At 55.7% G+C, this 26242-nt stretch overlaps 2 protein-coding genes across 6 annotated transcripts in view; both read left to right on the top strand.

The window, feature by feature from the left end:
• Nucleotides 1-16490, top strand: part of ANK1 (ankyrin 1) — a 179047-nt gene extending 162557 nt beyond the window's left edge. The window contains exons 39-42 of one of the 5 annotated variants that reach the window (XM_087418572.1): nucleotides 1961-2258; nucleotides 6634-6717; nucleotides 7724-7864; nucleotides 14140-16490. In XM_087418572.1, coding sequence (XP_087274698.1) covers nucleotides 1961-2258; nucleotides 6634-6717; nucleotides 7724-7864; nucleotides 14140-14166 — 550 coding nt within the window. In that variant the 3' untranslated portion in view covers nucleotides 14167-16490. Of the gene's footprint in view, nucleotides 1-1960; nucleotides 2259-5706; nucleotides 5926-6633; nucleotides 6718-7723; nucleotides 7865-8112; nucleotides 8214-14139 lie in introns of those variants that run through there. The other 4 variants (XM_004441194.3, XM_004441195.3, XM_087418574.1 and 1 more) reach the window with 4 other exon arrangements.
• A 2305-nt stretch (nucleotides 16491-18795) lies between these two features.
• NKX6-3 (NK6 homeobox 3) lies at nucleotides 18796-23325 on the top strand. The gene is made up of 3 exons (XM_004441230.3): nucleotides 18796-19478; nucleotides 21364-21533; nucleotides 22991-23325. Exons 1-3 carry the CDS (start codon nucleotides 19097-19099, stop codon nucleotides 23228-23230), a joined length of 792 nt encoding a protein of 263 aa, XP_004441287.1. The 5' UTR covers nucleotides 18796-19096; the 3' UTR covers nucleotides 23231-23325.
• The last annotated feature ends 2917 nt before the right edge of the window (nucleotides 23326-26242 follow it).

Below are 26242 nucleotides of genomic sequence, written 5' to 3'. Positions count from 1 at the left end.
GCAAGGTCACTAGATGGGAAACCAGAAGGCTTGAGTGCCGGGCCTTGGTATGTTACAGAGTTGGGCCCTGTGACCTTGGTCAGGCTTCCAATGGGGATAGAAAAATGTCATTCACTCACTCAACAATATGCACTGAGGGCCTACTATGTGCCAGCCACGTATGAAGAGTGCCTGGGTGCTGGGGACATGGCATTGAACAAAACAGACAAAAGTCTGTACCTGCAAGAAGTTTACATTATAGTGGGGAAACTGACAATAAATAAGATAAAATAAATAAAAGTAATTAAAAGAGAAATGCTGGATAATAAGTGCTAAAAAGAAAACTAAAGCAGAGAAAGGGGATGGATAGGAGGTGTGTATGTGTGTGAAGAGGGGGTAGTTGAAATTATAGACAGGGTGGCTGGGGCAGCCTGAGAGAGTGATGTTAGAGAAAAGATTTAAAGGAATTCGGTGGTGAGCCAGGTGAATACCTGAGGGGAGATAGCCAGCAGAGGCTCTAGCTAGTGCAAAGGCCTTGGGTAGAGCATGCCTGGCACAGTCAAGGAACAGTGAGAAGGTCATGCCTTCAGCAGTGTGATCAAGGGAGATGAGGTCAGGGAGGTTATAGGGCCAGACACGTCAGGCCTTCAGGTCCTAGAAGGACTTTGGCATTTACTGGGTTGGATGAGGAGCATTGGAGGGTTTTGAACGGAGGAGTGAGGTGATCTGGCAACTGCCTGGAGAATAGCCTGACGTGGCCAGGGGTAGAAGCAGGAGGATGTGCTAGGGGGCAAGAGTTGATGGTGATGTGGACCCAGATGGTAGCAGTGGTGGTGGCGAGAAGTGGTTGTGTTCAAGATATACTTTTTTTTTTTAATTTTATTTATTTATTTTTTCCCCCAAAGCCCCAGTAGATAGTTGTATGTCATAGCTGCACATCCTTCTAGTTGCTGTATGTGGGACGCAGCCTCAGCATGGCGGGAGAAGTGGTGTGTCGGTGGGCGCCCGGGATCCGAACCTGGGCCACCAGCAGTGGAGTGCGCGCACTTAACCGCTAAGCCACGGGGCTGGCCCCAAGATATACTTTTGAAAGTAGAACCAAAAGGGTTTGCTGATGACTAAGATGTGGAGTGTGAGAGAGAAGAGTCAAAGAGTTCACTGGTATCCTTGACCTGACAGCTGGAGGGATGAAGGTGGCATTTACGACACTGAGGAAGACTGGGCGGGACAGGTTTGGGGAGAAGATCCTAAGTGTGGATTTGACCATGCTGTCCTTGAGATGCCTATTGTCCAAAGCAGAGATGCTGAGGAGGCAGTAGGATATACACATCTGCAGTTCCAGGAAGAGATGCTGGAGACATGCATCTGGGCATGCGGAGCATACAGATGGGGTGTAAGCCATGGGTTGAATGAGCTCTCTTAGGAAGTGGATGAAGATAGAGATGAGGTCTGAGAACCAAGTCCTGGGGCGCTCCAGTGTTCAGAAGTCAGAGAAATTAGGAGGAACCAACAAAGGATACTGAGGAGTGACCAGAGATGGAGGGGGTTAAACCGGGCAACTATAGTGTCCTGGAAGCCGTGGAAAAGCGTATTTCCAGGGAGAGAGTGACAACCTTGTCAGATAAGCGCTGAGATGAGGGCTGTTGAGTGTGAGTGCCTGGAGGGCAGGAGGGGAGGTGGGTGAGATGATGGGCGTGGAGCCCTGATGACTGGACCATCAGTGTGAGCCATGTGCCTTGGGAGCCCAGAGTAGGGAGCCGTCACTCAAAGGGAGGGGACAGTGGCCTGGACAGCATGGATGGACCATTTGTGCCTTTCTGGACAGGGCAGCCAGCTGTGTGATTTGCTCATGCTCTCCCGTCCCTCGAGTGGGCGGTACAGGACGTGTGCTGGATGCGCCAGGGCTCTGGAGGTGGAGGGTATCTGAGAGAGCAGAGACTGAAGGGTGACCAGGTGTTCTTTCTCTCTTCCTGGACCCCAGACTACAGGACTGGGATGAGGAAGGCTCCATTGTCTCATACCTGCAAGATGCTGCACAAGGTTCTTGGCAAGAGGAGGACACGCAAGGCCCACACTCATTCCCGAGAACAGTCACCACCATCACAGGGCTGGAGCCCAGTGGGTCTCAGGAGTATGAGAAGGTCTCGGTGTCTGCAGCTGAGCACTTGCAGATAGAGCAGGCTGAGGCTGAGACCCCCCAGGCTGACTGGGAACAGAGACAACAAGGCCACCAAGAATGGGTACAGGAGGCAGAGAGCACCTTCTCCCAGATGGAACAGGTAAGAGCTGCAGGGAGGCGCCTGCTGAGGCCTGAGGCTCGAGGCCTGCAGCCTAGCATGTTTCCTTTCTGTAAAACTTGTAGTGGTGACGTCACTGTCTCTAGAAGTAAGGATACAAGGTCTCTGTCTACCTCTCTGCCTCCTCCATCTCTCCTGAGGGAAGGGAGGGGCCCGCACTTATGCTGCCATCACCCTCACACCTGCCCTGGCTCTCAGCTGTTACTCCCAACTGGCAGCTGATGGATGAGCAACTTGCCCAAGGTCACGGGGTCAGAGGTGGGCTTTGAGTTAGGTCTCGCGGACTCCAAAGCCATGGATTTGTTTGTTTCCTTTTTTCACCATGTTTTAGAAAAGGCTTAGAGCCGAGAGAACTGGGTGTTAGGCTGCCTCCGGTCCTACCACAGTCTGCGTGGCCATGGACATGCCACTCTCTCCTCAGCCCTGCGGTTTCCTCTTTGGTAACTGAGGTGCGGTGGATTATGGCCAAGGTTCATTGGGCTGGGGAGTTCTGTGACTCTGTGGGCGGGCTCACCAAGTGGAACAGAAGATGATATGGGGAGAACATCCCCAGCCTGCTCTCCTCTCCCGATGCCCAGCCTTGTCCTCGCTCTTCCTCCCTCCCCCCTCCAGCTTGCTCTACTTCACTCATTTTATTTCTCTGCTTTTGTCTTCACTCTCCATTCCCATTCTCTTGCCCCTCCCCATTCCCATAAATATCCATTTTAATGTGTTTTTTAAAAAAATCTTTTATTATGAAACATTGCAAATAATTACAAAAACAGGGTAGCACATTAACTTTCCATGTACACACCACCCAGGCTCCATAGTGACCCACTCGTGGCCAGTCTTGTTTCACCTGTACCCTCTTCCCTCCCCCCCATATTGTTTTGAAGCAAATCCCAGACACCTTATTAATGTGTGTCTTTTTAGTGTAGGCGTTTTTATGAGATTTGCGTTGCTGTTCTGTGCGTACGTCTTTTTGATGTGTGCATAAACGACGTGTGCTGTGTCTCACTGGGTTTCTTACTGTTCAGGCTGCCCCGTTTCCTCATCCAAGAGCCATTTCCTCCTCTCCTTCTCCTCTGCTTCTTTCTTCTCTTCGCTGCCCTCCCCCATCTGAACCGCAGCCCTGGCAGGCACCTTTGAGGACCCCAGGGCTAGGTTGGCTCCACATGGTCCTGGGCTACTGGCTGTAAAAAGCTGCTAGGAATTAAACAGGGTTTTATTTAGAATGCTCCCCTGCCAAGTATGTGCCTGGGACAGGACAGGCGGCTGCGTCCATTTTTAACCCCAGCCCACCCAGCATTCCTTGCTGCAGGCTGTTCCTCGGCACCCACCTCTCCTCCCAGGAGCAGGCGCACAGCCCAGAGCACCGGCGCTCCTAACCAGTCTGCGCCCTGGAATCCTGGGGGGAGAGAAGGGCCTCAGGAGCATTCTTTTCCATCGCCCTCTGCAGTCAGCCTTGGTAAGGGGAGAACTGGAAAAAAAGCAGGACACCCCACGGATCACGAGAGAAACCTTCTAGGTCACACGGGCCAAGTGCTTCATTTATAAATGAGGGAACTGAGGCCCAGAGAGGCTGAGGGCTTCTCCAGGGTCACACAGTGAGCAAACGTCAGGGCCGGAGAGTCCCGATCTCCTGCTTCCCAGTGGCAATGAGTGTGTGGGCTGCCATGCCTAACACCTCCTCAGCCTAGGACAGGATTGGATGGTGTGGATGAGACATTGTCTTAATCATCTGATGGGCCCCCAGGGATGATAACGAGGCCCATTTAGGGTGACAGTTTGCAAGGCACCCATTTCCTAGTATTTCCAGTGGATCTCTGAAAACAGTGACAGAGGAATAGAGAGATGCCCTGTACTTAGGGCTTGGGAGGTGGGCCTGAAATGACTATAAGCCAGCCAGTCCTTCTCTGAGGCCCAGAGTGGAAATAGCTGAAGTTAGACTCTTCTTGGCTGGGCCCAAACCGAACACCCTCCAGTGCCCAGCTCTGTTGCTTGGGCTATGGGCGTCTGTGTTTCCAGGTGCTCTCGGGTTGAAATGAGGCATATTGTGTAAGGATGGGAGTTTGAAATCTGACTCTTTCATTTGCTTACTCTTTCCTGTAGGCGAGTTACTTAACCTCTCTGTGTCTCTATTTCCTTTGTGAAAAATGGGAGAATTACAGAACCTGCGTGGTAGGATTGTTACGAGGCGTGACTGAGTTAACATGTGCGACACATGTAGAATGACGCCTGCAGAGCGGTGTGCACGGTGGTCAGGGTGTGCTGTTAGTATTCATCATGGTAGCACTCAGAAACCCTGTGATGCTCCCCGGGAGAACAGGGTAGGGAGAGAGCCCTTTAATCGCTATTTTACGGCAGAGGAAACTGAGGCCCAGAGGGACCAGCTTTCCCCAGCCCTGCCCGTGAGGGAGTTGCAGGGTCAGTTTGCCGTGTCCCAGATCTTTGTTCTCTCTGCCATGTGGGCTGCTGCTCGAAGAGGAATAGCCTGATCCCCAAAGTGGAATTCCTTTCAGCCACAGCTGCTGCAGCTGCCTTTGTGAATCTGCTCTGTAAAGGCGACTTTAATGCGCGTGGTTCCTGCTCGTGGGCGTTGACAGCCCAGCCTGGGAAGAGCCTCTAAGGACAGGCCTTAAATAGACACACCAGTTACACGCTTACATTTAGGGTTGCTGTGCCTGGTAAAGGGGGGCACTGAGGGCCCACGGGGCTGATGGGAATTGCTCGGGCTTCCAGGTGGCCCCGCCACCTGTGCTGGACCCTGCCACGCACATTTGGCTGGACCTGAGCAAATCAGTCGTCCTGGGGCTATTTTTGAAATCAACCTTTGACTCTCCAGGGTATTAGCCAGTCCCATCCCCACAGGTGGGGTGAACACCATTCTGATCATGGCAGTAGGGTCCAGGGAAACACACAAGTAGCCACATTCCCCGGACACCTTATTTTCTGGAGTCCCTGAACGAGAAGATTTCCCTGGGCAGAACTGCCTCGGTTCGAAGAGGGGCAGGCAGGCAGGAAAGGCGAGGGGTGAGCCCCGCTTCAAGCTCTCAGGGTGGGGCGGGGCGGGGCGGGAGTCGTTCACACAGTGACTTGGACATGCGCTTTCCATGCCTGGGACACGCGCACCTGCCGGCTTCCTTCTTGCCCAGTTGGACAGCTCTAGCAGCTGGTTTGGGGAGCTAAAATTACCGAAGCCTGACATCACCCAGGCGTGAGGGCAGAGCCTGGGGCTGCCCAGCAGGAGGGCATTCAGGCGGGCAGTTCTAGTGAGGGGCCCATCAGTCTCCTGCCCAGAGAGAAGTGGGGGTCCGAGGGCCAAGAATGGAAGGGGTCTCAGGGGGACTCAGGAGTCCAAGAGGAGAATGAGAGGTGGGACCTCCCCAGCAACTGGACCTGCTGGCTCCGCTGGTCCCCCGAGGTCCGGGCTGGTGAGGAGGAGGTGAGGATGTGGACTTTCATCACCCAACTCCTGGTCACCCTGGTGCTCCTGGGCTTCTTCCTGGTCAGCTGTCAGAACGTGATGCATATTGTCAAGGGCTCCCTGTGCTTTGTGCTGAAGCACATCCACCAGGAGCTGGACAAGGAGCTGGGGGAGAGCGAGGGCCTGAGTGACGACGAGGAGACCATCTCCACCAGGGTGGTCCGGCGGCGGGTCTTCTTGAAGGTAACCGCCAGGCAGGAGGCAGGACTGGGGCTGGAGATGGGAGTGCCTGAGGCCCAGAGGCCAGGCTGGGGGCACAGTGCTGTGCTTTTGTGTGGGGAGGTGCTGGGGGTGGCGCTGGACTCCAGGTCAGGAGACATATTGGAAGAGAAGGGCCCGGAAGGCCTCAGGGGACAGGATGGGCACTGGGAGCCAGAGCTGTGTGCGGTCCCAGCTCAGACCTCCACTCTGTGACGGCAGAGAAAGCTCGGCTCTGGGCCTTAGCAGCCTGTTCTTGTCCTGCTTCTGTCCCCAACCTGCTTCAGGAAGTGGGAAGTCACGCTCAGGGTGTCGGTGTCTGTGGAAGGGCTTTCTACACTGTAAAGTGCTGTAGAAATATAAATTAGGCCCCTCACTTCCTCTCTCAGGGCCTCCTAGTAAAACTTGCATACTTGTCGCTGTCTTGCCTGCTCCCGGTGCTGCTGTGGCAGGTGAGCACACAGAGCTCTCACAAGCTTGGGGCTCCATCCTGTCCTCGTCCCCACAGCTCCACAGGGCGCCTCTCACACTCGGGCGTTGGTTTGGCTGCCATGACTTGCTGAGTTGGAGTTTCCTGCCACGGTGGTGATTTGTTGGACTGTGGCTGCTGCTGTTGCTATTTCTTCATCCTCCATTCTTATTCTCAAACTCCCACTTATCAATCTCGAGTTTTCTCCCTTTTTCTCATTCCAGGGGAATGAGCTTCAGAATATTCCAGGGGAGCAGGTGACAGAGGAACAATTCACAGATGAGCAGGGCAACATTGTCACCAAGAAGGTGGGTGCAGAGAATCACCCGGAGCTGGGGAGAGGCAGGTGGGCTAGAAGCTAGAAGGCTGTGGACGCTCCTCCCGGCTTCACGCTGCTGCCCTAATGGAGGGGCAGCACAGCCCAGAAGAGATGGTTCAGGTGCCAGGAGCCCTTGTCTGCCCATCCGCACGTGACATTCCTCATAGCCACTGTGCCTGATTCAGCCTGAGTTCAGCTCCTGCTACTTTGTTCCAGAAGGACTGGGCACTGTGGAACAGCCCAAACCTAGTCCATGATGCCTAGCCCTGAAAACAGCTGTAAGACAGCAGACTGGTGATCCTGGACTGCCACGGGCCTCCTAAAATGAAAAGGATGTGGAAATGCATTGAATTGGTAGCAGATTTTAGTTCAGTAGACACGATTTTGCCCGTTATGGTTGGGCTCTGTCTAGGTATGGGCAAAAGAGGGAAGAGGAGCAAAGGGAAGTCATGTGTGTGCTCCACTGTGTGGAGTGAGACCCCTGTGTCCGTCTTTCCTTCTGCACAGTGAGCAGGGAGCGTGTCTTTTATGTATTGTCATCTTTCGCTCCTAGCACATGGCAGGTGCAGAGTACACGGTGGTTAGAATATTTAGATGAATGAATAAGGCAATGGGAAGATTGCATCAAATTACTGTAGATGAAAAAGAAATGCCTCTGCCCTCCAGAGCTTACAGCCACCTGGGGAGGACAGACAGCGTGAACTTCCGTTGACACCAAGAGGGAGCATGAAGTGCTGTGGGCTGGAGACAGAAATCACACGTGGTCAGATTCTGACCACTAATGAAACCTGCTAAGGCCCCTCTGCAAATTCTCGCCCCTCTGATGCTGTCCAATGCAAGTTGTCCCCTCAGTGATGGGGATGAGAGGCCCGGCCCTGTTCTGGGCCACCTTAGGACAAAGGCTGCCTCTCCTCCATGTTGTTCCTGGGACTTGCTCTTCTCAAGTCTGCCCTGACGGCTTCACCAGCCCTTTCTCCCTTCCCTCTCTCTTCCAGATTGTTCGCAAAGTAGTTCGGCAGATAGACACACCTAGTGCCGATGACACCCAGGAGCACGAGGAGGTGATTGTTGAGGGGCCCCTGGAGGATCCTAGTGAGCTGGAAGCTGATATTGATTACTTTATGAAACACGCCAAGGTACTGCGGTGGCTGCAGCCCCCGAGGCGCTCGCCCTTCCGAGTGGCCGGCACCTTTACCTGCTGCTCACCTCCACACCTGCCCACCTTGGGTTTCAGTCTGCACCATGCTCTCCTCTCTCTGGGCCCCACCTCGAGCCTCCCTTCCCCTGGCGGGGCCTCCATATGATGCCTTTCGGTCTCTCACCTATTTCTCACTTGTCTCTCTGTGTGATCTGTCCTGCGTTCTATCTCTGCTGCTGTCTCCAGGTGGAGCTGAGAGGGAGTAGCCTGCAGCCAGACCTGATAGAGGGCAGGAAGGGAGCTCAGATAGTGAAGCGGGCCAGCCTGAAGAGGGGGAAACAGTGACATAGAGCCCCTCCCCTCCAATGGCCTCTTTGGAGGTAATGCCATTTATCTGCATCCTTTCTGCATGGCCTGGTCCTGGTGGAGAGGCTGGTCCTGGGAATGGCTGCTCACTTCCTAACACCCCCTCACCGTCCCCCGTGCCGTCTCCCCCATCCCCAGCAGGATGCAGGATGAGCAGTGGTCTCGAGGCATAGATGAGAAGGAGTTTTCCTCACCTCCTAACTGTGTCTCTGAGTCTCGGTTTCCTCGTCAAGAAAACAGTCAACAGTATCTGCTGACCTCCCTCTCAGGGAGTGCAAAATACAGATTTGTAAAGATGCTTTCAGGAGTGAAGGCACTCAGTAAACTCAGGAGTAATGTCATCCTGGAAACCAAGCCCTGGGGATCTGGAGGATGGGGGACCAGGCAGTGGAGGGTACAGTAAAGTCTGTCTAGGCTGTGCTGTTTCCATGCAAGTCCTCGGGAAAAGTCCAACAGTGACAAACATAGAACCGCATTATCTCTTGAACCTGGAACGCTTCGAAAGTCCTGACGAACCCAAGGCTTCCATTCTCCTTGGTGCTTCTTGAAACATGTCGCTCCCTTGCTTTCTAGGAAAGGGCAAAGTTAACAGGCCTAAGGGGTGGATGGCATTCTCCCTGCAAGTCAGGAGGGTTGGCGGGGCTTAGTGCATGACATGCATGAGCATGGGGGCAGCGTGGCTGAGGAGCATGGGTGTGTGGTGATGTCAATGGTCAGGGGGGCGGGGGGAGCGAGAAGACGCTGCGGCGAAGGCTCTCCAGCGGGCCCGTGTGGTGCTGGGGGCTTCAGCGGCCAGCTCTGACCTCCGTCCTCCCTGAGGGATCCTGTACTGAGCTGCCCCGAGGCCCTTCGCTGTGCCCAGCTCGGGGCAGCTCAGTACAGGATGCATCGGGGTGGGAGTCGGCAGGAAGTGAGGAAGCATTGTGGCCCCAGCACAGCACTAACCAGGTTGTTGCCACTGAACCGTCAGGGCCTACGTCTGGGCCAGGTGGCACACAGGCTCCGGCTTTCTGCATGCAGCAAAAAGCGAGGCCACTGCCTCCAAGCCGCCAGAAGTGCTAACTCAGGGCTTCCCGACATGCTGCAGCACTTGGGCAAAAAAGAGGTCTGCGGATCCAGTTAGGGGATAAAATTAGACCTGACTCCTCAGCAGCTTAAGGAGGTCACTGTGTTAACCCCGGCACTGCCAGGGGTCCCGCCAGGCTGCTGGTTTAGGAGATCAGCTGTGATCAGTCCTGGATATAATCCCAAGGTGCAAATAATTTGAAAAAGCAGCGAGTGGAAGGGAAAGGACCGTCTTCTGCCTTATTTTTCTTACGGCAGCAGCAGCAGCAGCTTTAGTTCCAGCTTCTGTCTGGCTCAGGTTCTCCTGATGTGCCTGAACAGAGGAGAGGCAGCCTAGAAGCCAGCTGGTGGGGAGGGCGGAACCTGGACATTTCTTTTTTGAATTTTCTGTAGATGATCTGCAAAGTGGCTGAACCCCCCACAGGGGATGCGGTTCCAGACCACCGAGCAGCCTGGCTCCAAGACAGTGCTGGGACCTCCACCAAGAAAAGGCCAGGGAAGCGTGTGGTGGGGACAGTGGTGAGCGAGCCAGCATGGAGGCAGGCTCCTGCCTAGGTCCCAAAGAGCCTGGGCGGCGGCCTACAGCGCTCTGCCAGCCCAACAAGACAAAGACTACAGAGGAGACAGCGATGGGCTGAGGCTCTCAGGTCCTTGACACTCCCAACCACCCACTCGCACGCATGTGCGGTCAGTCCTCATTATTCGTGGATGCCACACTTGCAAAAGTTATTTTAACCCCGAAACCAGCACTCACAGCGCTTTTGTCATTTGTGGGCACAGTGGTGAAAAACTGGAGTGGCCCTGCGTGCATGTTCCTAGCTGAGATCAAACCAGGCGACACTTCGCCTCCATGTTTCAGCTCTCATAGTGTAAACAAGAGTCCTTGTTTCCGTCTATTTAGTGCCACATTTTTTGCATATTTGTGCTTTTTGTTGGTGATTTCATCGTTCAAAATGACCCCCAAGCCTAGTGCTGAAGTGCTGTCTAGTGTCCTAAGAGCAGCAAGGCTGGGATGTGCCTTCCGGGGAAGATAACTGTGTGAGATAAGCTTTGTTCAGGCGTGAGCACTGCTGGCCATGAGTTCACTGTTAGTGAAGCAACAATATATATTGAATAAGGTGTCTTCAAACAGAAGCAGACATAAGACAAGCTGATGCATTTACTGGTTGACAGAAGTGTTGTGAACAGAGGCCTGTGGGAACCTAACGCTGGATCCTCCTTAGGGGCCACAGTTCGGTATTGGCTAAGTCAGTGTTCAAGGCAACTTTGTAGATCATAACTATTGTGAGTAATGACAAGGGACTGTATTTGTTCCAAAGAGAGTGAAAGCTGACGCTTGGGAGTCTAGATTCAAGGCCTGGCTCCCCCTATTTCCGGGTTGTATTACCTTACACAGGTCATTTAACTGCCCTGAGCGTCCATCTCCTCGAGGGAGGATGAAAAGAGCCCTTCTGAATGTGTGTTACACTTCCATAAAAAGGTTTAAAGATAATCATGGTAGCTGTGAGAGCTGCTATGAAGAGTAAGGAGAACATGTATTCTGGCCCTCACTCAATCCCGGATCTTATTTGTAGCCTGACCTGGGCCAGTCAATTGACCTCTCTGAGCCTGAGCTTCCTTAGCCATAAAACAGCCGTAATGCCCATATTTCCCCTGTAGGGTGGTTATGGTGATCGAAGTTTATGTTTGTGAAAGGGCTTTAGAAATTGTCAAGTTCTAATCCACTGTTTCTCCAAGTGTCATCCACATCCCTGCATCACAGTCGTCCGAGATCCGGTTAAAATGCAGATTCCTGGTCCCTGCCCCAGACCTACTGAATTAAAATTCTAGAACTCAAGATTCTGCATCCAACTCTTCAAGTGACTGTTATGCATATTGAAGAGTGAGTTATGAGATTTTGGTTTTCCTTTCCAAACCTCCTAGAGCTGATGTGGCACAGTTGTAGACTTTATATTTAAAAGGTGAGCTGAAATGAATGATGGTGAGCTGATGAATGATGGTTATAGTTTGTTCAAAGGTGTGGCACACCCCCATCCCGGGTTAGGACTGAATAGACCCCAGTCACCCGTTCTGATTCCCCCACAATCTCTCCCGACCCTGGGAAGGCTTTTGCATCTAAGGCCTGGCAGGTGGGGGAGGGGTGGTTTCTAGTTGCATTTAAGAAGCTAGAAAATTGCTGTTTAGTCAAGGCCTGATTGTTTGTGGCAGATGGTAGCAGCTGGTGGGTTTTGCTTCGCGCCCAAGTATTTAGTTCCAAGAATGAGGGTGTCAGTGCTGCTAGAGCGACAGCATGGAGCAGGGCAGCAGGAGGCTGGGGTGGGGCAGGGCATCTGTGTGGCTCCGCTGTCTGCAGCATGAAAAGGCGGCTGCTTTTGTTGGTTTTCCATTTTAAGAGACACTTTCCATTCAGACACTGTGGTTGCAAGAGCTGTGTTAGCACTGACTAAATAGAATATTTTAGTAAGTTTTAAAATTAATCAATTGGTGATCTCAATGGGAGAGGGCAGGGAGGCAAGGGATGGTGGTTTATTTTGCGGTTTAAGTTACAGCCAGCCTCCCTCCTAGACATTGCAGGTGTATTAGCATCAGGGAGAGGTGACAGAGCCACAGACCCCGGGTTGGGGGTGGGAACAGGTGGTGCACCGCAGAGATTTGAAATGAAGAAGAGACCTGACCAGCACAGCCACTAGGAGGGGCAGGGGGCTGTTTTCTAAGCTCTTTATGGGGTAAGAGCTTTCTGCAGGAGCACCCAGGAGGAGAGGTGCAGGGTGGTGGAAGACTTGCATCGCAGTCCTCCCCCTGCTGCCTCCCGGGTGCTCCCGCTGGATGGGGCACTGCTTGGCCCGGAGTCTCAGCTCACCCAAAGATGAAATGAGCCATGACGGCAGAATGCTCTCTGAGCCTTGACCTCTCTCCTCTGCCTCTATTCAGTCCTCACCCATTCTGTGTCTGGGCAGAAGCGTGGGTGGGAGGTCGCAGCCTGTCTTCGCAGGCTCACGATTTCATAAGGTCTCTTATTTGAGGCGTGCTTAGCACTGGGCTAGGCACTGGGGGGACCACCGGGAAGGGTAAGGCCTGGCTCTTTCCCTCAGGGTGTTTACTGTCCAGCCAGGGCAATAATGCAGACAGGAGAAAGGAAAGACAGGACAAAGACGGGAGCATTCCAGAGAGCCCTGTCATCCTTTACATTCCCATACTGCTTACTGTCCTAAGCACTTTATATATCTTGAGCTCTTTTAAACATCACAACAATCTAATGAGGTGTGTTCTATTATTGCCCTCGTCTTACAGCAGAGGAAACTGAGTCACAGAGTGTAAGTAACTTGACCGAGGTCGCACAGCAGGAAATTCTCAGAGGCAGATATATGAACTCAGGCAATCAGCTTCAGAGTTCATGCTCTTAACCACTACACTCGGTGATCACTCTCAACAAAGGTAGTGACCCGAGAGGAGAGCTTCCAGAGTTGAGAGGAGAGAAATAAGGAAGCTGGAGTTGTCAGGCAGGCTTTATGGAGGCGAGGTATTGGGGGTGGTGGGCAGAACTTCAGGGGAGAGAGAGCCGCCAACAGAGGCAGGGAGCCAGCAGGTGCGCGTTGCGGGTCCGGGAGACTCAGAGGAGAGGCCTTGGCTGACAGGGAGGCCCGGCGGTGGTGGAGGCGTCCTGCCCTCCAGGGTGTCAGCTCGTTCAAGTGCAGCAGTAGAAGGCCACGTTTGTGCTTTACAGCAGCCTCTGTCAAGGAACTGAGCACCACCCTCCCACCCCCGGAGGACCCCTCAGCCAGTTCACCTGGCACGTCCAGCTTCCTCCTCAACTCTGCCACCAGCTCAGCCCAAGACAGCTCCCTGTCTGGGGACAGCTCTGTCTCAGAATGAGTTTCTGCCTTTCTATGTCACTTCCCACCCCACCCAGGAGATTGTCAACTCCTCTTTAAGTGTCCTTCTTTTCCTCATCCAGCCCAAGGTCCCTGTGGACAGAATCCCAAGTGGCTAGTCTTGGAAACATGGAGTTTCGACCCCAGGCTGGAGGACGAGGCACCATGGGTGGCAGGGGTGGTGTCTGGCTGTGAATCCCAGGCTGCAGAATTTGGGCTTCACTCTGCAGGCAAAGCTGCTATCTTCCAGCCTAAGACACACCATATCCCAGGGGGAAAGCATCTGTTTTCCAAACCTCTCTCTGCCACAACACAGCTTGTCCATCCACGGGGGATGCAGAGAGAGGCCAGAGGCACTTGAGAGTAAGAGCTTGTGGGCCAGAGCTGAAGGGGCACTGTCGTCCCATGAGGCCAAAGAGCTCCTGAGGCTGTGATCCCGTGTGTTCCATCTCTGGGCCCCCAGGGCTGGCACACAGCAGACATCAATGCATGTACTGAACTGAAAAAGTGGAGGGCACCGCTGCCTGGCCTAGCCTCTTTCTTGGCAAAGCCCTGGCTCATGAAAATGGCCCCTTTCCTAGGTACAAGGATCTCTCATGGGAATTTCTCCCCAGGTGACTGCATAGGCATGGGAGCCTCTGCTCCTTTCGGAGGCACAGAGCACCCACACTGGAGGGTGTTCTGGGAGCTCATCTGCTCAACAGGGAGCTAGTGTAGGCCTGGGCAGCCATCGCTGAGAGGCAGCCTCGGAGCTGGGGAGCTGGGGAGCTGAGGGAATGATGGCTGGTGTTTCAGGAAGGTCAGGGGCTCCAAGCTCAATGCCTCTCAGCTCGTCACCTTGCTTGGGGCAGCTGCTTTTCCTGAATCAGACCCTGCCTGAGCAGCCAGCACAAAACTCCGTATTTGGGGTTTTTGCTGAGAGTTGCACCTTTAAATTCTAAGTGACTCCTTCTCTCTCTCTGTTCCTCAGGATCACAGCTCGACACCCAACCCTTGAACTCCACACACTCTGCTATGCTCACAGGAGGAGAGCTGGACCGAGGGCTACGAAGTGGCGCACACGTTCCTCTAGGCAATGGCATGGTCTTCGTAAGGGGCTTCCTTTAGTCTCCTATTCGCATCAACGACTGACTGTAGACGCATGACCTACAGTCCTCAATCCTGCCTCTAGTGAGGACGGATCTCTGTCGGGAAACAGGACAACAGGACAAAAGCCGCAAGAAGCAGGGAGAGAGAGAGGGATGGAGAGCCAGCGCAAGAGAGCGCGTGAACGCGGTGAACAAGGGCTCTTTTGTGGCTGGGGATGATATATTTTTTTAAATCGTTTTAATTTTGACTCGTTACAGGGTACTCTTTTTCAACCTCATCTGTGAGAAATCCATGTGCGCTTCCGGAAAAGGAAAAAAAAAGAAAACTAGGCATGAAATCAGTTCAGCACCTTAATCCCATGTCCTCATCTGCCAGCCTTCCCCACCCACACACACCTGCATTCCATTGTGGCAGTCCCTCCCCCTCCACAGGAGACTGCTCCTCCCATGACATTCAGGACACACATGCAGGCACCTCTCGCCCCTACTCAGCATACACACAGATTTTACTGTGATGTCTGAAGCTGTAGAGAATCTCCTGTGGATAAACTGGAATTTTTTTATGTTGTCTCTCTCTCTCTCTCTCTGCCAGTTTCAGTATTAATCATCTTCCAATGGAAAATCATTACCTTTAGAGTGCACCTGGGTTCCTTGTGTTAGGGACTTAAGAATCTGAGGCAAGGACCCCCAGGCTTAGCTGTAGGGCTCCAAGGGAGCTAGCGCCCCTTCAGAAAGGGTCTTCTCTCTCAGCTGGGGGAGGGCCGGTGGCTGTCCCAGGATTGCACCAGCATGTTCAATAGAGAAGAGGTTTTCTATATCTTCAAGCACTTATATCATAGTCTGTGTTCAAAGTGTAAACTGTACAGTAATCAGCCTGTGTATATGAAAAACAATAAATACTATGCAAACCAATAGAAACACTTTAGCAGTATGTACAAGCACTAACAGCTCAGCTCCTGAGGACTTCTCCAGGCTGCGGGAGAAGGAGCTACAGCCTGTCTTTCAGTGAAAGAGGAAGGAAGGGAGTAGGGTTAGTGAATGTAGCTGCCGGTTCTTAGAACTCAGCCACCACCCTCCAGGTCTCCCGGAGCCAACTTGGTGCTCTAAGTCCAGGCAGCCCACAGGATGGGGCGCCTAGGCTGGACAGCCTCTGACCAAGCCGGTCTGCCCCTTGGAGAGGCGGGTGATGGGCCCACTGCTGACCGCATGCCAGGGAGGAGAGCTGGAGGAGGAGAGAGCAGCTGACCACCAGGAGGCCCGGCCAGGAAGGAGCCAGTCCTGGGCCAGGTGCCGGCTGTGCAGGAAGGACACAGGCAGCTGGCTGTGCCTCGCCTCCGTGCCATCAGGGAAGAGCCTTAAAGTTCCAGTAGGGCCTCTGGTGAAGGAGGCCCGAATCAGCACAATCCGCCGCCCCCGGGGCGCCCTCTGGGGCCTGGAGAGAGACTGGCAGGCTCTTCTCGCTCCCAGAGCCACTGTTCGCGGGGTCCAGTCACCTTCCTCCCTGCCCTCTTCGGAGGGTCCTCAGAACACAGTCACACCTTCTGAGTAGCACAGAAGCCCCCTCATGTCAGCTCCCCGGCCCTGGGCCTGCCACCAGCGCACAGGTCCCGGGAGCGGCCAGCCGGGCCTTCGGGGTGCTCGGGGCGGTTTCGCTTTTGCTTCCAGAGGGGCGGGCAGGGGCGAGGCAGTCCCCGCACCGGAGCCGTCTGGAGGTCCGAGGCCGTGTCGGAGGGCAGGCACCCAGCCTCCCCGGCGGGGCGCAGGAGCGCGGGGCGCCCGCCGGGACGGATTCCGGCAAGGCCCAGGGAAGACAAGCAGGGCTCGCCTCCCCCGCCTCGAGCCTCACCTTCCCGCCCGGCCGCCCCCGCAGCCCCGTAGAGCCCCGGGCCCGCGCCCGGCTACGCTTTGGCACCCGCGCTCCGTCTGGCATGGCTGCTTGCCCGGCGGCCCGGCCGCGGCGCATGGCTGCGCCCCAGCTGCTCGTAGGCGCTGTTAGTAACGGGGCAGTTGGGGTCTCCACGCGACGCCTAGAGAATGCTGCAGTCTGCACATTAGATGCTTTTTAGAAGTTTTGAATTACTTTGATTTTTTTAATTGTTATGAAAATGGATCTTTTCTTGAGTCTCTCCCACATGCTCTGTTATAGGGAGAGAATCCCCCCACCCCACCCCGATGTATAGACTATCCTTCCCACACCAGCCGAACAAATGTCGAAATAAAGAAAGAAATTGACTCATGGCTCAGGGCTCCGGCGGTCCTTCCTGGCTCGTCCTTGGGGAGTTTGAGTGAAGCCCGGGTTGGGGCCTGAAGGAGCCTGGGGGTGGGATCAGTCAGGGGGTGGCCTGCACCCCAGGGAGGTCCCCACCTCCTGGAAACCTGGACGGTCCACTCTGAGAGAAGACCCCCAACCCCCGAGGTGGAAGAGCGGATTTCTGTCCCGCCTAATGACCACCACCAGCAGGGGGCAAGTCCAAGGTAGGTGGAGGGGCACCGCAAACCACCAGGTCCATGGCTGAGCCCACAGCTGCCATACGCTGAGGGGGACCCCTTAGCGCTCCCTGTGACGGTGTCTGGCCCCTGCACTCACTGCCATTCAAAGTTCAAGAACTTGAGAGAAAATTGCGGAGTTCCTAACACTTCACGCACGGCTGGTCACCAGGTGGCCTCCGCTGCTCACCCGTCGATGGAAGAATTGGCAGTGTCTCTTCAGTTTGTCAGGCTGGGATTCCTGAACATGAATGCCTTTGTCAAGCTGGGCATTAAATAAGAATCCAGCCTTTCTTCCTCATAGGTTCCCATCCTTAGGGGTGACAAGTCACAGTGGCAGGGTCCTGGGAGCACTCCCAGCCCTCAGTCTGACTCTGAAGCTTCTCTCTATCAGAAAAGCCACCCAGGCCCAGGGGCCGGCCCTGCTGTGCAACTGCCTCTCCAGGAGGGTTTCCACAAACACGGGTTCAGAACCCCGACTGCCGGGTGGGGTCGGCCCAACCCTGGGATTCGGAATTAAGTTTCCCAAATGGCTGTGATGGGCAGCATGGTAGCACAGCCACCTCAGATGGATAAGAACCTTTTTTCTTGTTTTTAATCCAAACTTCTAGAAAAACAATCTCTACGACCTTCATGAGGTCTTTCTTGCCTTAAACCACATGGTTTATGCTACAGAGAGCATGGCTTGGAGAGAACAATTCCACCATGAACAGACAGCAGCGCTGTGGGGAGAGTCAGGCTCTGTGTGACAGGGGAGCCCTCCTCGAGTCCTGGGCCCTCGGCCTCCCCCTGGAAACCAAGGAGAAGGCCGGCCCAGGGCACCTCGTCTCCCACCTGCCAAAGTGCGACCATAGCGTGGTGAGAGAGCCAAGGAGCCCACAGCCTGGTCAGGAAAGGCTTTGGGACTGCCAGGCAGAGGACAGACAAAAGGCCAGCTGTCTGGCAGTCACTATTTTCCTTGTCATTTTGCATGCTCAGACCAGTAGCATGCTGGTTTCCACTTAAAAAAAACAAAAACTGTAAAAAAGGCTGCTGCCCCAGACAGAATAACCCAAGTTATTTACTGCAATTTTCCTGTTTGTAAAATGGGGCAGTGCCCCCAGTAGAGCCTTGTGTGTTGTAAAAGTTCATTAGAAAAGAAAGTCATATGGGTGCTCTGCGATTCAATCTAGTCCCATCCATCCAATGTTTACTGAGCACCAACCAAGTGCCCAGCACAGAGACCACTGCTGAATCAACAGTGTCTCAGCCATCAGGATCTCCAGCCCAGGTGCCAAGCCAGAGGGAACACGGCCATTGCTCCAGCAGAGACACAAATGATTCCTCAGAGGAGGAGGGAGGGAGGACAGAGGGGATCTGAGCAGAGCACACACCCAGCACTCCCAGAGCTGCCCCACCCCCACCCCCAGCCCCAATCTGCATGCTAGGCTCCCACGCCAGGCACAGGGATTTGCAGCCTCGCCTCAAAGCCCAGCCTCCCCACTTACCCATCCCAGCACGGAGGAGGCAAGGAAGCATCCATGCAGGCTCCACACTCCCCGAGAGGCTTGGGCATCTGCACAGGAAGGGGCCCGAGCACCCCAGGACAGCAACCTCTGAGCCTGGCCTCCTGGCCCTCAGGGGAGCAGCTTCAGGCACTGTGACTTCCAGCTGCCTCAGGAGCCTCCAGGGGCCCCTCGGGTACCCATCTTTTCCTAGATGCTGGACTTGGGGGACCAGGAGCAGTGGACCCTTTGAGAATGAACAGAGCTTCCAGAGCTCATTCTCTCCCTCTCTCTCTCACATGTATACACACACACACACACACACACACCCCACACCCACCCACACACACACACACACCCTGGCTGATTTTACAGTCAATCTTTCAAAGTGCAATTTGTCTAGGAAAAGCCAATGTGAGGCCTGTGAGGGTTTCGACCAATGGCGACGCGGCTCTCGCAGCTCAGCCAGTCTCAGGCCTGTATTCTAATGGGCCATACCTTTATCAGGGAAATGTTGCTTCTCCGAACTTAAAACTTCTCATGGAGGGTCCCCAGACTCAGAGGCAGAGGAGGGGTCTGAGCTGAGGCGTGGGGAGCCGCCTTGCCCCAGGCTGGGCAGGGAGAGAGGGAAGCGGAGCTGGTGAGGCCTCTCACCTGCCCGGGAGCACCTGACTTCCGAGCAGCTGACGTGGGTGCCGGTCCCTGGGCAAGGGCTGTGCCGGATGCCTTAGGTGGGAGGGCAGTCCTGGGCTCAGGGCTGCTTTTGACCCTCCGAACCTGCCATGGGCGTCTGGGCCACAGCGCGGGGTCTCGGGCTGTAGGGCCCGGCTGTGGGCTTCCCGCCTTCCCTGCCCCGGTCCTGGGGATCATGGAGTCCAACCTGCAGGGCACCTTCCTGCTGAACAACACGCCGCTGGCTCAGTTCTCGGAGGTGAAGGCGCCCGTGTGCCAGTACTCCGTGCAGAACTCCTTCTACAAGCTCAGCCCACCAGGGCTGGGCCCCCAGCTGGCCACCGGGACACCCCACGGGATCACAGACATCCTGAGCAGGCCGGCGGCCACGCCAAACAGCAGCCTCCTCTCCAGCTACCCCCCCGTGGCTGGCTTTGGTGGACTGGGCTCCCAGGGGGTCTACTATGGCCCCCAAGTGGGGAATTTCTCCAAGGCTGGGAGCGAGTACCCCACCCGGACCCGGAACTGCTGGGCAGACACAGGCCAGGACTGGCGCGGCGGGCGGCAGTGCAGCCACAGTGAGTACACGGCCCACCTCACCCCACCCAGCACCACCCGCATCGGGGAGGGGGCACAGGAAGGGAGCGCTCCCAGGTGGTCCACACCTGCTGCCCACCTCTCCTCAGCCACCATCAGACGGCCCAGCTCAGACACCCGGGGCCGTCTCTCAGCTAGTGCAGGACCGAATTCTCCCCGTCTCATTTCTACCCCAGCTTTGCCTAGACGGGCGTCTTGACTCCCACCCTCCACCCCCTACCAGCTGCCCTCCCGGGGAACCTGGGAGTCTCCAGGTCTGGGGAAGACCACCTAGCCCACACCCGCCCTATGTAGCATCCACTGGCAGCTCACCTTACTTCTCCCACCCAGAGCCCGTGTCACTGCTTCATCCGAAGCAGGCAACTGCTGTCCCCAAAGAGAAGTTGCCACCACATCACCTTCTCAGAGAGCCCACTCACGCCCTGGCACCATTCAGGGACACAGAATGCACCCCGGCCCCGCCTGCAATCAAGAGAGTCCATTTCCCACCGTCCTCCTCAGGGTTTATTCAACGGTAGCAGCTACAACTGCCCAGCCTCCAGGAGCAGCAGCTGAGCCCTGAGCTGGAGCAGGTCCGACTCGGCCCTAGCTGCTGGGGGGCTCTCCTCACCCCAGCCATCCCCAAACTTGTTTTCAGAGAGCTGGTCCAGGGTCCCCATGATGCCAGTCAGCGACTGGAGGAGGTGGAGGACATGCACAGGCAGGTGAGGCTCACCTGGGAGGCAGGGAGAGTGACGGCAGCTGCAGGAGACGTCCCCGTGCCACGGAGGCCCTGCCCAGATCAGGCAGGGGCAGGAGCGGAGGGCGCCTCCACTTCTGACCTCAGCGTTCCCCCACTGCAAGAGGGGCTTGGGGCCAGCCAAGGAAACCCCGAAGCACACTGCCCCCCATCTGCTACACTGCCTGACAGCCCACCCTCACTCCACCTGCAACACGGCGAGCTCCATGGGGGTAAAGACCTCACCTCTTGGAACCTATTTTAATACCTGGTTTGGGGGGCTTTAAGCCTCAAGCTGTCTCTCTCTCACCTCCATCTTCCCCGCACCCACACACCCTCTCCACTCCCCGACTCTTCAACCCCAAGTGCACATACACACAGGAAAATATCTAAGGAAGTCAGTGGCTGCATTCACACAAAGGGAGAGAAGACTGAAGGTGACGGTCTCTCGGGAGGCCTCTTCCCCTTTCTGTGCCTCAGTTTCCTCACCTGTAACATGAAGAGATGGGACATGGGCCGTCAGGCTGCACTGAACAAGGCCCGACAGGTTGGCATTCTGCATCCCTGAGTCCCGCTGCCCTCCGGCCCAGCTCCTTCCTGAGCAGGCTGCCCTGGCCAGGCGGGGGTTTGGGGGCTTGAGCCTCTGTGTCCAGACTCTCCAGTGTGGTTGAAGCCACATGACTCCCAGGCCTGGTGACAGGGGACAGCAGTAACTTGGGGGTTAAGGCTCTGGTTTTCCCGGAGAATCTGGAAAGTGAGATCCCAAGAGCAAGGAAGTGGGGAGGGGAGGAATTCCCAGGCCCCTGGGCCCTGACTGTTGGTGGGAGGTGCCTAATCTGGGGGAAGGCAGCATCACTGAGGAGTAAGGACGTTACAGAGAGGCAGGAGACCAGGGCTGGGTCCCTCTACCCCTGCGTAGCTATAACCTGGGGAAGGGTTATAGCTCTTGGGGTCCCTGCCCACCCAGACATGGCAGTGGCCGCAGTCACTATTATCAGAGTGTCAGAAGTGCTGCTCAGGTGACAGGTGTCACGATGCCCCCCAACGTCAGTGGCTTCTCTGTAGGAGGGAGCTCGCCCCGGGGAAGAGGCTGGGCAGGGCTGGCACCCCACTCATCCTGCTAACCACACACTTCCTTCCTCTGACAGCCCCGGACACCCTGAGCGACAGCATCCACAAGAAAAAGCACACCCGTCCCACCTTCACGGGGCACCAGATCTTTGCCCTGGAGAAGACCTTTGAGCAGACCAAGTACCTGGCTGGCCCCGAGAGGGCGCGGCTGGCATACTCGCTGGGGATGACCGAGTCGCAAGTCAAGGTGAGTCTGTGGGAGAAGGTGTCTGCCTCGTGGGGAGGAGCTTGCCAGGATGGGATGCTGCTGCATGGGAGAGAGGCAGCCTCGCTCTCCTGGCAACTCCCTGCTCTCAGTGGGAGGCCATCCTGGTGTTGGGGCACTGCCTGCCACTGAACCCGAGAGACCATAACTCCATAACCAAAGAGTGGCTGTCAACACTGAACCCTGTCCAGAGAGCCTTATGTGTAGCACCCCATCTAATCCTCACAGCAACCTGGAGGTGGTATCGTTACCCACCTTACAGATGGTAATCTTACACTCTCCCCTCCTCGGCACCATCTCGGCCAGAAATTTCAAGAGCTGATGGCAGCCTTCGGGCCAGATTAGAACTGGATTCAGGCTTTTTCCATTAGCTAGCCAAGCGAGCTGGCCTTGGTTTACCAACTTTAAAATGAGGATAACGCCTTCTCCTACCCACACCCGCCCATGACATGGGAAGCCTTGCTGGCCAAAGCAAGGGTGAGGGAGGGTACGCACTCTCAAACTACACACCGCGGAGCCTGGAATTGGTAGGTAAGCTGCGGCTGCCTCCTCAGGCTCCCAGGGGCAACTCTGATACTAGATCTTTCCTGAGGGACTTCGGGTGCGGGCACCAAGGAAGAAAGCTTTGAGCTATGCGGTACTGCTGGGCTCTATGACATGGCCACGGGCTTCAGGTGAGGGGGAAGTTGGGACAGGTTGGGACCCAGGTCTGGGCTTTGCTCAGGGCCCTGGCATGTCCAGCCACCGACCTCTGCAGCCTCCTCCTCAGCTCCATATTAACTCCACGGAGAGAAAGCCCCCGAATCTAAGAGGAAGGAAACCACGTGGCCCCTCTTACATATCTTTCTGCTTCTTTAGGTACTTTTCTGCACTCTTCTACTATCTGAAGCAACGAGCATATGTTATTTTTATAATTAGGGGGAAATTATTCATGAAGTTCAGCGACAGTCTGCGAAACTAAAAGGCAACTCTTTGAGCACCTACTGACATGCCCTCACCTGGGCTAAAGCATTCCCACCCCGGGGCCATTTCAACATCTTCACCCGAGTGCCCCAGATGGCAAAGGAGAAGGAAGATAGATACACCACAGGGAGGCAACTCTTTGAGCACCTACTGACATGCCCTCACCTGGGCTAAAGCATTCCCACCCCGGGGCCATTTCAACATCTTCACCCGAGTGCCCCAGATGGCAAAGGAGAAGGAAGATACACCACAGGGAGGGTTATAGCAACGCCGCAAGGGCTGCTGCACTCACAGCATTTATGTTTATTTTATTGCCTCCTCAAAAAAAAAGGACTGTGAATAAGACAGCCTACTCCATTATTGAGCCATTTACTTTACTGTAAAACTAAGAACTGCGTGTGCTTGCCACCGAGTGCAGTCACCTCCTATAAAGGGGTCCTATGAGCGTTTGATCTTCAGAGTCCTTCTCGTCCCAGGTGTGGTTCCAGAACCGAAGGACCAAGTGGCGGAAGAAGAGCGCCCTGGAGCCCTCGTCCTCCACGCCTCGGGGCCCGGGCGGCACGGGCGCGGGCGGGGACCGCGCGGCCTCGGAGAACGAGGACGACGAGTACAACAAGCCGCTGGACCCCGACTCGGACGACGAGAAGATCCGCCTGCTGCTCCGCAAGCACCGCGCCGCCTTCTCGGTGCTCAGCCTGGGCGCGCACGGCGTCTGACGCCCGCCCCGCCCCGCCCGGCTGCAGACCCCTCCCCTTCCCCACGCTGCTGGGGGGACAGCGGGCAGAGTGCTAACAGTGGGGGGCTGCGGGGCAGGAGGAAGAAGAAGAGGGGGGAAGAGGGGGAGACGAAGGAGGCGGAGGTGGGGGTGAAGGCTGCTGAGGGAGGAGAGCGGAAAGAGGGAGACGCAAACGTCCTGAGACCTGGCTCCCTCTCTGCCGTCTTGCAACTCTGGGCTCAGCCCTTGCCCTGCCAACTCTGCAGAGTCGTAGGTGCACGGGCAGATGAGAATGACGAGGCTCTGCGGCCAGGAAACTGGCTGTGGGGCCCCAGACATGCCGCTGTGACCCAGCTGTGGGGGCCTTCCCCCAGGGAGGCAGTTGACGGGGCGAGGGTCTCCCTTCTGCTCTGGGAGCTGGGACACCAGGGTCCTGGGCCCAGGTCGGCTACCGGCTGACTGCAGAAGAACAGATGGCACGTCCAGGTACCCTCCTCAGACCTTGGCACTTGAGGGGCCAGAGCCAAATACCTAACCCAGGCTGGAGGAAATCCACCTCAGGGAGGGGAAGTGGCTCCCAGCGAAGAAGAAACACCCCTGACACCCAAACTCAAGGATCGTGCCCCTGGAGGGAGAAATCCTCCTGGCCTCCTTTCTCCACTTCGCCCTCAGGGGTATCCCCCACACACACAGGAAGAGACAAGAAGCCCCCACTGGGAAAGAGGGAGGTTGTAGGCAGAGGCAGAGAAAAGATGAGAGAATCCTAGCTCGATGCTGCACCGCAAGAGCCGCCCACCTGGGCTTCCCTTGGTGCTGATGCAAGGACAAGACCACCCAGAGAGAGGGGAGGGATGGTAGGGCTGGAAGGGACCCCAGAACCCTCTGCTTCTCCAGCTGGGGTACCCAGAGGCAGGAAGGGAGAGGCCTGCAGGGAGGGGCTTCACCAAGGGCTTGCATGGAACCCACGGCCCTTCCTTTCCTTGGCCCGCCCTGCGGAGGGCCCTTGAGCTGGAGCTGGTGCTGCGGAGGGAGGGCTGGGGGAGGTGGGTGGGGGCTGGCCAGAGGAATGCAGCCCCACAGGCTTTTGCCCATCTCCACTGGCTTTTAAAAAATAAAAGTCCCAGAAACCTCCCCCTGGCTCATGTGCTTCTGTGAAACTGGCAGTGGCGGCCCTCCGGAGGGCAGGCATCTCTGCTCCCAGCGGGGAATAAACGCTCTGGGAGTTGGGAAAGCTCGCCTGACCTTGGTCAAGTTTTAATCTCACCTGTTATGTGTCAGGCACTGTCCTAGGTGCTGAGAAAGCCGAGAAGAGTTTAGCAGGGTCCCTGGCCTCTGGGAATTCACGGCCTAGGAGGGGGATGATCTGTTTGGGGAACTGGGTTCCAAAAGGGGGAAAAGATATGGGAGAGAGAACAGCAGCACTACCGTGCAGTGAGCACCCTCCGAGTGCTCCCCATGGGAGTCCTGGTGATCTCACCTGACCCCACAGGAAACCCTGGGGGTAGGTGTTATCCTCGTTGCATGGAGGAGAAAACCGAGGCTCAGAAAATACCTACACCAAGTGACAGGAGTGGGACGAGGCATCCTGAGAGTTGGTTCCAAGGCCCTCAGGGTACTTGCCTGGCCGCAAGGGGCAGAAGGCCTTTGCTGTAAAAGGAGAGGCAGAATGACGTGCCTCCAAGCCCTGTCCAGCTGTAAGGATCTGAGTAGTGCAGGCAGCCTGCCCCCTGTGCTGTCCCATCAAGTCCTTCAGATCGCTCCTCAGGCCCCAGGGTGGGAGAGTGGCCAGTGGAGTCAGCCCGGGGTGGGAATGAGGGTGGGAGGAAGACCCCAGCTGGGGGCCTCTCAGGCACGGAGGCACCAACCTTTCCTAATAACCACAGTGGGCCCAGAGGACAGGGGTGATGTGACAAGGAAACGCAGAATGCTTTTAATCTCTAACCCTCGGTCCGCAATGATGTCCACTCTCAGTCTCTCTCCACATGAAGTGGAAGGACATAAGAAGGCAGCTTCTAAGGATTGAGCACCATCTCTGTCCACTCCCGGCCACAAGCGTGTTGAGGAGCCCTCCACTGACACAGGTGCCCTGAGCGGGGCCCTGCAGCAGCCTGGGAGGACCTGGGACCCACTCAGCACAGCCACAGAGATGAACAGCCTCTGCAGGCTCTGGCAGCCTGAGCCCTTTGAGGAGAGCCTGGGGCTGCAGCCGGGAGGAGGATGCTGTGGACATAGCCCGGGTGTGAAGTCACGAAGCAGGCAGGGAGGAAGAGGCCAGTGACGAAACAGCTGTGCTCGCGCGCTTTCTTTGTACTCCTAACTGCTCTATTGCAGCTGTAACTCCTGCATGTCTGAGTCAGGTCATTCGGGGTCAGTATTAAATGGAACCTGGGGAAAGTTCTTCCCTGGAGGACATTTGCTGAGCTAAACAAAAGCTCCTCCAGTCTCAAAGTTCTGGGACTCCTGCCACCGGAACCTTTGGCCAAAAGACGCCAGGCTTCCGGCCGTCCCCTGCCTCACTCCTGCTCCCGGACGCGGCCTGAGCTCAGGCAGCAAGTGGCTGAGAGGCAGCGTCCCCCATCTCACTCCATCTCACTCGTTATCCTGCTTGGGCCTCGTCAGGAGACTAGATGTGGAGTTTGAAGGAGAAGAGCTGACGGTGAAGGGCCCAGAGTCCCAAGGGAAATTTGGAATAAGTCTTCCCCTCTACAAATGTGCACGTGCGTGTGTGCGTGTATGCACACATGCATGTGTGTGTGTGTTGCTGGGGAGAACACGAGGCTATCTCACCTCATCCATCAGAAAGAAATGATAAGCCACAGACCCTCCCCCATTTTATGCGGCATCATAAAAGGGATTTCTTATAAATGCTGCGTGAAACAAAAAAATAAAACTTTTTGGAAATTTATGCTTCTTATAGCTCCTTTCCTACCACATCGCAGACTTTTCGGGGATGAGACAAGGAGAACGAGATTGAGTCCCGTGCCTCCGACAGCCATAGTGCCTGCTCTGACAG

This window comes from Ceratotherium simum, chromosome 28 (assembly GCF_057802395.1).
Source record: "Ceratotherium simum simum isolate JZ-2026a chromosome 28, ASM5780239v1, whole genome shotgun sequence".
Taxonomy (NCBI): Eukaryota; Metazoa; Chordata; class Mammalia; order Perissodactyla; family Rhinocerotidae; genus Ceratotherium; species Ceratotherium simum.
The sequence above is the reverse complement of the archived record's forward strand: the minus strand, read 5'-3'. Positions and strand labels throughout refer to the sequence as shown.

Coding starts and splice junctions, on each gene's coding strand:
- NKX6-3 (XM_004441230.3), top strand. CDS start 19,097: ATGGAGTCCAACCTGCAGGGCACCTTCCTGCTGAACAACACGCCGCTG. Junction 19,479..21,363: donor CGGGCGGCAGTGCAGCCACA/GTGAGTACACGG, acceptor TTCCTCTGACAG/CCCCGGACACCCTGAGCGAC. Junction 21,534..22,990: donor TGACCGAGTCGCAAGTCAAG/GTGAGTCTGTGG, acceptor TTCTCGTCCCAG/GTGTGGTTCCAGAACCGAAG.